Source organism: Equus caballus, chromosome 7, assembly GCF_041296265.1.
Source record: "Equus caballus isolate H_3958 breed thoroughbred chromosome 7, TB-T2T, whole genome shotgun sequence".
Taxonomy (NCBI): Eukaryota; Metazoa; Chordata; class Mammalia; order Perissodactyla; family Equidae; genus Equus; species Equus caballus.
The window spans coordinates 53889816-53901510 of record NC_091690.1 but is presented as its reverse complement, the minus strand read 5'-3'; the positions used below and the strand labels follow the sequence as shown (position 1 = coordinate 53901510).

The window sequence follows — 11695 nt, the reverse complement described above, 5'->3', positions numbered from 1 at the left end:
GAATAACAAGAAAAATTACATACATCATCTCATTTAATTGACTCAACAGTCTTAACAATATAGGGCGCGTTTACTACTCCCACTGTAGAGGTAAAGGATCTGTAGCTAAGAGAGATTAAATAACTTCCTCAAGGTCACGGAGATAGTAGGTGGTGGAGGAAAATTCTATAAAGTCTGATTCAAGATCCCATTTTCTAAATCATGGTCTGTACCGTACTATGGGAGAGTTATATATTACGAATAATTACCTTAAAAAGAACAGTTGGGGCTGGCCCTGTGGCTGAGTGGTTAAGTGCACATGCTCCACTTCAGTGGCCTGGGGTTTGCTGGTTTGGATCCTAGGCATGGTCATGCCATTCTGCGGCAGCATTCCACATAGAGGAAATAGAACAACTTACAACTAGGATACACCTATTTGCTGGGGATTTGAGGAGAAAAATAAAAAGAGGAAGATTGGCAAGAGATGTTAGCTCAGGGCCAAGCTCCAAAAAACTAAAAAATAAAATATGTGATTAAAAAAGAACAGATTAATAATGATAACAAAAGCTATCACTGTTTGAGATCCTACTATGTACAAAGGCATTTCTAAACCTTACACAGAAGGTAATAGCAGTAACCGCAATTTTAGGGAAAAAAAAATGATACACATGAGAATTAACTGTGACATCAATAGGAACCATCAGGTCACGGAATTCAGGTTGTTTAAGTGGAAAATCTGTGTCTTAACCACTATTACAGAGTTCTTAGAATGAAGGAATTGTGAAGATTACCAAAGTAAAGCTCTCCATTGTCTTCAATAATTTTGGAAGACAAAATCATTGTCTTCTAAATTCCAAATTCCAAACACAATAATTTTATCAAAGACAAAATCGGTTTATGTCTGTAGATTTGAATAAAAGAGTTAAATTTGGGGAATGGGAGAAAAGAGAGAGAGATTTCTGCTAAATTAAGGAAAGTCTGAATGATCACACACATTTAAAGTGGAAATGGGCTACCACTTGGCTGAATGAATCACTGTCATTGGAAAAACTCAACAAAGTGTGAAGTTTCCTAAAGGTGGAATCATGAGGTGCTCACTAGCTGAGGTGCCAGTTGGATGCTCATTAAACATTGCGTTTATCTCCTTTCCTGGCAGACACACTAGCTGCATGGAAGCAGGAAACCACACAGAAGTATCAGAATTCCTCCTCCTGGGTCTCTCAGAGGATCCTGAACTGCAGCCCTTGCTCTTTGGAGTGTTCCTGTCCATGTACCTGGTCACCGTGCTTGGGAACCTGCTCATCATCGTAGCCATCAGCTCTGACCCACACCTCCACACCCCCATGTATTTCTTCCTCTCAAACCTGTCCTTTGTTGACATCTGCTTCATCTCCACCACTATCCCAAAGATGCTAATGAATATCCAGACACAGAGCAAAGATATCTCCTACATAGGATGTCTCAGTCAGGTGTATTTTTTTATGGTTTTTGCTGGAATGGATGATTTCCTCCTGACTGTGATGGCCTATGACAGATTTGTGGCCATCTGCCACCCCTTGCACTACGTGGTCATCATGAACCCACGACTCTGCTGCATCTTGGTTCTGATGTGTTGGTCGGTCATTTTTTCTGTCTCCCTGTTTCATATTCTACTGATGGTGCAGCTGACCTTCTGCATAGGCACTGAAATTCCACATTTCTTCTGTGAACTGGCTCAGCTTCTCAAGGTGGCCTGCTCTGACACCCTCATCAATAACATTTCCTTGTATGTGGCCACTGCTCTGCTGTTTGTGTTTCCTCTCACTGGGATTCTCTTTTCTTACTCTCAGATTGTCTCCTCCTTAATGAGGGTGGGCACCTCTGAGAGCAAGTATAAAGCATTTTCCACCTGTGGGTCTCACCTCTCTGCAGTCTCCTTGTTCTATGGGACAGGTGTGGGAGTCTACCTCAGTTCTGCTGTGACTCATTCTTCCCAGAGAAGCTCAGTTGCCTCAGTGATGTACACCGTGGTCACCCCCATGCTGAACCCCTTCATCTACAGCCTGAGGAACAAGGATGTGAAAGGGGCCCTGGGAAGGCTGCTCAGGCGAACAGCCTCCTGTCTGTGATGGATCAGTGGCCTCAGAACTAAGTGGGCACTGTGACCCCAAAAGCAATTGTTGCAAATATAAATATTCTGGTTCCTTATCACACCTAAAAGACATGATTGATTTCTTCAATTCCCAAAGCACCTATGACTTCACTTTTATTTGTTTGTGTATTGATTTCTCCTTAACAACCACCTCAGTAATTCCTTTTTAACTTTTCTTGCTTGTATCCTGTCCATAAAGTTCCAAGTTGGTCAGCTTTCTTGCAGCCATTCTTATTTATTTATTTTTATTTTTTATTTCTTATTTTTTTTAGCTTTCGGGTGTACATTGTAACATATTTCAAATTCTGTGTAGATTACATCATGTTCACCACCCAAAAACTAATTATAGTCCATCCCCTCACATGTGAGCCTAATCACCCCTTTTGCCCTTCCCGCCCCTTCCCCTATGGTAACCACCAATCCAATCTCCACTGCTATGTGTTTGTTTATCTTCTACTTATGAGATATCATACGGTATTTGACTTTCTCCCTCTGACTAATTTCGCTTAGCATAATACCCTCAAGGACCATCCATGTTGTCACAAATGGCTGGATTTCATCAGTTCTTGTGGCTGAGTAGTATTCTGTTCTGTATACACACCACATCTTCTTTATCCATTTGTCCCTTGATGGGCACCTAGGTTGCTTCCAAGTCTTGGCTATTGTGTATAATGTTCTTGCAGTCATTCTTAAGATTTTTAACTTATATTCAAAGCACTTATCATATCAAGTGCTGATGTTGCTTCCCCAAAATTATCCTCTCAAACATTGAAATTCTTCACCTTCATTTGGTTGTGTGCTTGTCTTCCCCCCAAGAAATGGAATTAAAATCACACAGTCATCACAACAAAGTACTTATCAAATCAAGATTGTGCATGTACGACTTTATTTCATCTTGAAAATATTTCTCTGAGATATTTTCTCTTATTCATTCTACTTTTCAAAAGAAGAGACTGAGATCATGTTGGACTCTAATCTGGATAGCTGACAGTGACTTTTCTATCCTACTTTTCATAAGAACAGTGTTGTGATTTTCAACTTGAAAGTAGGAATACAGGTTTAAAGCTGGTTTATTCAGATGATTAATAGAAATATACCACCTAGAATAACTCTGAGATTTTGCTTCATTCTTTTTGATCCTTCCTTTCTTTTCTTCCTTTCTTTGACCTTTATTTCCCATTATTCCACTTTTGAGATACACCTTATAAGATCCTAAAACATGTAATATTGAATGCAATAGAATTAGAGCTGGTTTTCCTCAAGGCTTAATTTTTTGGGGGGGGATTCTCTTGAAGTGCCATCAGGAATCATAGTCACATGCATGTGGAAGGTGTTGAGAACTTAGTCTACCTTTTGAGAAGAATGTTGATAGAATTGAGTCTTCGGGGAAGGATGGAGAAGCAGATGTTGTCAACATTCCTCCCACTTTCCCTGGGAGCCTCTTACCATCTCTATTGACTATTGCCAATGGCCAATAGCAGTTGTAACCTACTTTACCCAATATGTGGTGGCAGAAGTAACAAGGAATTATGCCCTATCAGAGACAGCCCTTGAGGGAGAGGTATGGGGTATGCCATCTCCTTCACCCTTTAGCTGAGATAATTCTGAGCTTTGGATTTTGTACCATTTTCCAGAAATTCCACACAGGTGAAAACTCTGATTACTTCTTATCATAGCTGACTTAATGCAAGCTTTATTGGACGTAATTTTTTTCCTGTGTCGACCTCTCCTCTGTCCTGTCCGTTCACTGCTCCTTCCAACAAAGTGCTTGTACACCAATCTTTGGCTCATTGTCTTTTTCTGTGGGAACAAAAACTAACACAGGTAATAAGGACTGTGATGTATAAAGACAATATCATGAAAATATTTAGGGAATTTGAGATAAAAATGAAAGTAATTATTGGAGACAAAGTAAGGACTGCAAAATTACTCAGAAGTTATAATTTGTTAGAGACGAGTCTTATTTGATGAGGCTTCAGTTCACTTTGATTCCATTAAGTTTAATCCAATGTGCATTTGTTGTCTAATGCGTACAAATTGAAGAGGGGACCAAAGAGATACAAATGATTGCAATATAGGGGCTTGAGCATAGTAAAATAGGTATGTAATAGATCCTGTGGGAAACAAAGGTAAAAGTTTTCAACTCATCTTGAGTAATTTCAGAAAAAAAACCTTTAGATATTTATCTATTTAACATTTTTATTGAGGCATAATTTATATGCATTAAAATTCACCCATTATGATGTAAATTCAAGGATTTTAGTAAATTTATACAGTTATGCAATCATTACCACAATTCAGTTTTAGAATATTTCTATCACCTCAAATAGTACCCTTGTGTCTGTTTGCAGTTAATTCACACCCCCACCTCAGCCCTAGGAAACCATCTATCACTTTCTGCCTCCATAAATGTGCATTTCAAATATTTCATAGAAATGGAATTATACAATATGTGGTCTTGTTTAGCTGGCTTCTTCTACTTACCAATGTCTTTTTTAGAGGAGGATTAGCCCTGAGCTAACTACTGCCAATACTCCTCTTTTTGCCAAGGAATACTGGCCCTGAGCTAACATCTGTGCCCATCTTTCTCTACTTTATATGTGGGACGCCTACCACAGCATGGCTTTTGCCAAGTGGTGCCATGTCCGAACCAGGGATCCAAACTGGCATACCTCAGGCCACCAAGAAGTGGAATGCACAAACTTAACTGCTGTGCCACAGGGCCAGCCCCTACTTACCAATGTTTTTGAGGCTCATCCATGTGGAAGTATGTATCAATATTTTGTTCCTTTTAATTGCAGAATAGAATGCTATTGTATGTTTATACCAAATTTTGCTTATCCAGGTACCAGTTGATGGACATTTGGATGTACCCAGTTTGATGTTATTATGAATAATTCTGCTATAAACATATGTGCACATGTCTCTGTGTCAAGGTGCATTTTCATTTCTCTTGAGTAGATATGTTGGAGTACAGTTACTGCGCTATATGGTAAATTTATGCTTAACTTTTAAAGAAACTGCTAAACTGTTTTCCAAATTGGCTTCACCACTTTACATTTCCACCAGGAAAACATGAAGGTTCCAGTTTCTCCACATCTTGGCAAACACTTGGTATTCAGGGTAAACTTCTGAAAGGAGAATATGCTTGAATGTTGGATAACAAAAAATGAGTAGAAACTTAACTGGGAAATATATTTGGGTGATATTCAAGAGACATTAAAAAGTTAGGCCTATCAGGAGGATATATGGAATGTATGACTGAGAGATTAGAAATAAGATTGGATACATAGATGAAGGACAGATCATTGAGAATCTAATTTGACAGTCTAAGGATTTTATAAGCAATTGAGAACCAGAGCCATAATGTAATCATACTTATAATATGAGGAATTTAAGATTGTCCTGAGTGGGAACAATTGGAGAAAGAGGGAACATTTAGGAGGCTATGGAAATAGTCTAGGGGAGAGATCATAAGGATCTGATTTAAGCCTGTTACAATGAGATGAGAAGTGTTTGGAAGAAAGACGTATGAGTTACCTGTTGCTACTGTAACAACTTTCCCTAAGCATAGTGGCTTAAAAGGACATATATTTATTATCTAATAGTTCTGGAGGTGAGAAATCTAACATGGGTCAGCAGAGATGCTTTCTTTCTGGAGGCTCTGGGGAAGAATCTGTTTCTTTGCCTTTTCTGAATTCTAGAAGCCCCCCGCATTCATTGGCTTGTGGCCCCTTTTTCCATCTTCAAAGTCAACAGCATAGTATCTTCAATACTCTCTCTAGCCCTCCTGCCTTCCTCTTACAAGGATGCTTATGATTACATTGAGCCCAGATTCAGAATAATCTCTCCATCTACAGATTCTTGACTTAATCACATGTGCAAGGGTCTTTTGCCATCTGAGGAACATATTCACAGGTTCAAACATCTTTGGGAGGCTATTACACAACCTACCACAAGAGATGTGTGTGAGTTAGAATTTGCCAATAATTGATCAGTAAGGCCTTGAGCTGAGATAGTGTAGGGTCCAGTAGGACACTCCTTGCTGATTTCCATTATGCATTATTGAAAAGGAGGAAGAACTATTTCTCTACCCTCTAGGTTATTCTGGCTGGTCAAATAATTAAATTGACATGAGACAGAATTACAAGAGAATATGAAACAAAGTTTAATAGCTTGTATATGTAGGAGAAACCTAGGAAAACTGAGTAAGTCACTAAAATGGCTGAAGCCCCCACCTTAAATACCATCTTTAGTCAAAGACAGAGGAGTATATTGGGAATAGTGGCTTGGAACTTCAAAGAGGAGGAAGGCAATTTACATGAAAATGGAGAAGAAAATGTTTGATAAACAAATTTTTGCTGGGCCGTCTATGGAAAATGTGACCTGAGAGAGAACTTTGATAAAAATTGGCCTAGCAAGTTTCTTCTCACTTTACCACACTTAGAGTTATGTATGGTGATGGCTCAATCTGTCAGAAAATCAGGACAGGCCTTTTTTCTTAAATTGTTTTAGGCAGTTTATGGGAAGGTCAAAGTTTCTTTTTGTTACTTTTGTTCTTAAAAATAATCAAGCAAAAGAGATACACTTTGGGATGGCAATTCTGATCCCCCTACACGATAATCATCTCATAGTCCTGGCTCAGGTGGAGATAAGGCTGCACTGACAGGTCTGCTTTGCTGGCAAGTGATAAAAGACAATTTCCTGGTCCCTCTGAACATGGCTCATCAGAAGCTCAGCTGGACACTGGACAGAGGGGCTCAAACATTTTGAAGATTTCTGGTCAGATTATCAAGTTTCTTTTCTCAGACTAGATACCCCCACATGGAAAGAGACACAGAAACCAGCAGCTTTCACAGCTCACGCCTCATAGCTTCACTAATAAACATTTATTTTATCTCCTCGTATGTAAAGGAATACCTCAGAAAACTATTTAAATTGACACAGTCATGTCCTCTTCCCACCTTGGACCAATTAACTGTGCTCAGGAGACAATGACACTGGCAGCCCCTTCTGAACCACACTTGTTTATTCAATTAACCAAATCTACTTATACTGAGTATTTACTATGTGTCAGTCAGTATTTTAGGCTCAACTCCAGAGGATAAAGAGAGTCAGGAGTGTCGGAAGTGTTGGTTGTCACGTTATAAAGGATGGTCTTCATAAACTTCATTGAGAAAGCTACATTTGTAAAGGCAGTGAATGACTTAGGTGAGTGCATGTCTGGGGATTGAGTGCCCCAGGCAGAGGGGAAAGTTAATACAAAAAACCTGGGGCAGTAGGATAACTGTGGGGAATGTAGCTGCAGCGGAGAGAGAGAGGGGAAGCACAATAGAAGAGATCGACAGGTAACAGGGACTGATCATGTGAGACTTTCTCCACCATTGAAGGGCTTTTGCTTTCATTTACTCTGAGTGACAAGGGGAGTCGTTGCTCAGTTTTAAGCAGACACGTGACATAATGAGGATTTTAAAAGATCATTCTTGCTGCTGGGTTGAGAATGGATTTGAAGGTGTGAGGAAGCCCGCTTGGCACTGAATGCAGCAAGCCAGCTGAGATACAGGTAGCTGGGGCCTGAGCGGAGACAGTAGTGTAAGGGTTGGGAAGTGGTCAGTTGGTCTATAATTTTGAAGTAGAGTCAAGAAGATTTGTTGCCAGTGAGGATACGGATGTGAGAGAAAGAGAGGATGAGTCCATGGTTTGGAGCCTGGAGAACTAAAAGAATGGAATTGCATCCATTGAGACAAGGAGAGCTGTGGGTGGAGCAAATTTGGCAAGGAAGGGGGATATCAGAAGTTCAGGTTTTAAAATGTCAAAATTGAGATATTCCAAATGGATAAATATTATATGATTCCACTTATATGAAGTACCAATAGTAGTCAATTTATAGATACATGAAGTACAATTGTGGGTGCCTGGGGATGGGAAATGGAGGAAATAGGGAGACAGCATTTACTGGGGACAGAGGTTCAGTTTGACAAAATGAAAAAGTTCTGGAGACCAAGGGTGGAGATAGTTGCTCAATAATGTGTATGTACTTAATGACAAGTGTACAAAATTGCACACTTAAAAATGGCTAAAACAGTACATTATATGTTACATAAATTTAACCACCATAACAAAGATGATGTAGAACAAAACAATGGAGAAAGATTTTGAGATCTTTCTAATATTGTCTATATCCTTATAAAGTAATAGAGAATCATTTGCTTTTTTTAGGTAAAATTTTAACGTTTGTCTTCAACATTCTTTATCAAGATTTCTAACCCATCACAATATTAACATTTTGGTCTATAAAATTATTTGTCATGAGGAGTCATTATGTGTGTGGTAAGATTTTTGACAGATTCCTGTCATCTACCCTCTAGATGCCAACACTATGTTGTAATAACCAGAATTGTCTCCAGACATTGCCAGTTGTCCTGTAAGGGTAAAAATGAGTGGGATTGAGTCCCACTGTAGTAGAACAATTCCATGGGTGTCAGTGTTGATTATGTTCACTTTCACAATGTGAGAATAACAGAAAGAGTAACATTTTAGGGAGGATAAAACATCTGTTGAATCTTGTAAAGGTTGAGGTGAGGAGTGTCTAGAACACCCCATTGGTGCTATGATCTCAGAGGTCTAACGTGTTGGTCTGGCAACCATCAGTCTGTGCAGGCGGCAGCACAAATCAAGTAGCTGTACAGAAAGAGGGAGAAGTTCTTGTTGAGCAAATCAGGAGTTAGAAAGTTGGTGCTGGGCTGAGTGTTGTACGTGATCTTTCAGTTCTCAGTTATAAAGAATCACCAGATATATGCTGTCATTGTGTCAGTGACTAATTGCCCCAAGGAACACAAGGAAGTTTTCAGACTACTTAATGGTTTCTCCAAATTGTTTTTTCTTTTTGTTATGTTAGGAGATGCAATCACCAACCACCCTGAACCAGACCAAGCCCCACCACAGGAGCAATGCCTGGGTCTTCTACCTCAATTTTAACACTAATATCTCCTCTTAGGGAGAAGCTTAGGCCTTATTATCATAACCTTCAGTGTATGTGGAAGCATTTTTTCCAACTGAGCTTGTGCAAGCAAGTGAATACCCACAACTCCCTTTTGAATATGTGTTCCTCACCCAAAATGACAAAACCCCTGCTTTCCTGTGCTGGCTGACAGACAAGACTTTGGAAATGATTTCACATAGCCTCCTATTTGCTGCATATATACTTAGTGTGACAACTATGTCTGGTGGAAAGCATTATTTTAACTCACGAGGAGCTGAACCCACTTTGACTCAGTAAGAATTGGACACTATATAATCCATTACAACATTAGCCACCATTGTAACTAAATAATTATTCGTATAATTATTTTGTTAATGACTACCTCTTCAAAACCTCTGTCTGAACTTTGAATTCTATCCCTTCCTAATGCTGGGGGGAACTTATGCTATAATTTATGCTTTCTTTATTCTGTATATTCCATTTTATGTATATATGGTTGTAATTTCCAATGTCATGGGAATGTTCCACATTCCCATTTCTTTCAACAAAAATGAAACTCTCTCCTGGAAAAATACTCCCCTTCGGGTATTGTTCCAAAGTTTTGGAGAATTTGGTCTATGCTTACCACTTCCGTTTCTACTTTGCTCATTCTCTCTTCAACCATCTCATCTGGAGTCTTTCTACCTCCATCACAATTGTTCTCCCTGTGGTCTGCCGAGACTGTCATATGCCCAATAAATTCTCAGGGTTATTTTCATTTTTAAAAATTCTTGATTTTTCTGTAGTAACATCACTAATGGCTGCAATCTCCTTCTGGAAATAGGGACCTTTCTCATGCATTTCATTTTTCTGACAATTCTAAAGGTCAAGTCTGTTGGGCTCCTTGTAATTCTAACACATCCCTCAGGGAGAAACACCTAATTTTGAAATTAAATCATGGGAAGAGGAGGCAACAATTAGGGCAGTATCCCAAGGAGCCCTGGGAGACTCCTTTGAAGGAAGATAAAGAAACTTTTCATCTCCAGAATGATCTTGTTGACTGCAAATGTTGCATGTACCAGATAAAGTAGGAATAACTGAAAGAAAGAAATTTGACTCTTGAGAGAGAGATACAGATATCTTCCCTGCTATCTTCAGGGAAACAGAAGTGGCAGAGAGTTTTGTTTCTATTAATCTCCTTCCACTCCAAGGAAGCTTAATTGTTTAAACAGTAGAATGACAAAAGAACAATTTATTTAATGAGGATGCCTGAGAATTCAGCCCCCAAGGTCCTGGAAACTTTAAATAAGTTTCCAATGCCCCAAGGCAAACCATCTTGGGCCTCTCAGAGATGTGGGTTTTGAATTCTCTGCCTGAAGCATCTCTCTGAACTTTCTGGGGAAATTTCACTGTAAGAGAAAGAGACAGGGTCACCAGGGGTCTCCATCATGCTATCTGAACATCTGAAGGAACCAATGTAACCTACTAAAGGCTGAGGGCAGGGTGGGAGAGAAGAGATGGAAATAGTGGAGGGAAAACTTTTATTAGGCCAGAGTACTAGGGACACGAACAACTGTCTCTGAAGGTGTCCCCAGAGGAGCAGCATCAACGTAACCTGGGAGCTTGTTTGATATGCGAATTGTCCTTCATCCCAGTTCTTCTGAATCAGAAACTCCAGGGTCTGGCTCAGCCATTTGTGTTTTATAAGCCATCCCGGTAGATCTTATGCATGGTTAAAATTTGAAACCAACTGTCCTAGGGGCCTTGTTGAAATGTACAATGAAGGCTCCACACAGGGCTTCATATTCAGAGATCTCAGGGCTCTCCACCTCCCAAGTCTTATCTACAATTAATTGTGTTTTTGAGCTTACAATGGTTATATTTTCTTTATTTTTCCATCTTATGCATGTTTGAGTTATCACAATAATATTAAAAACTTATGGTTCATAACAGCGATTTTTTGCATGTTTATTGTCATTTCTTAATGCTTCCCTGATCAATTGAATGTTATCACTTATGTTTTAAAAAATCAACATTATTTATGATTTTAAAGATATGTACTTATTTTTCTCATTTGAGGGTCTTCATCCCACCCCTCTCTCACCACACACATGTACACCATCATTTGCAGCAATAGCTTTAAAAATCATCAAATACATATATATTCTATTAGACTTGCCCTCTTTTGCTTTAATATATTTATGCCAATTAATTTGATAAATTAATGTAAAAAGATTTCCTAAAGTTGAAACCCAGTTAAATTCCTGGGATGTCAGCAAGATGGCAGAGTCCAAGGCCCCCCACTCATATCCTCCCACAGCAACAATAATTTGGCAGCCATCTATGGACAAAAGTGGCTATGTGGAAGTTTTGGGATACAGGTAGAAGATTGCAAAACTCCAGGAGAGCCCGTGAACAAGAAGGGCCATTTTGAGAAGACAGACCTATTCTCACATGGCAGGCTCACTGACCATGATGCCAACTACAGACTTGGAAACAGCCATGTCCCTATGTGGACTTGGCTGCAGCTGCATTTGGCATTGCTATTGCTGCTGGCACTCACCAAGACCCTGGGAGGAGTCATGTCCATTCATGCCTCAGGTAACAGGCCTGCTGACCTCAGT

At 39.5% G+C, this 11695-nt stretch overlaps 1 protein-coding gene across 1 annotated transcript; it reads left to right on the top strand.

The window, feature by feature from the left end:
- The first annotated feature begins 1148 nt into the window (after positions 1-1148).
- Positions 1149-2087, top strand: OR7D4I (olfactory receptor family 7 subfamily D member 4I). The gene has a single exon (XM_001493735.3). The coding sequence runs from the start codon at positions 1149-1151 to the stop codon at positions 2085-2087; it is 939 nt and encodes a 312-aa protein (XP_001493785.3).
- The last annotated feature ends 9608 nt before the right edge of the window (positions 2088-11695 follow it).

What these genes read in the sequence shown, in the direction of transcription:
- OR7D4I (XM_001493735.3), top strand. Translation starts at nt 1,149, where the DNA reads ATGGAAGCAGGAAACCACACAGAAGTATCAGAATTCCTCCTCCTGGGT.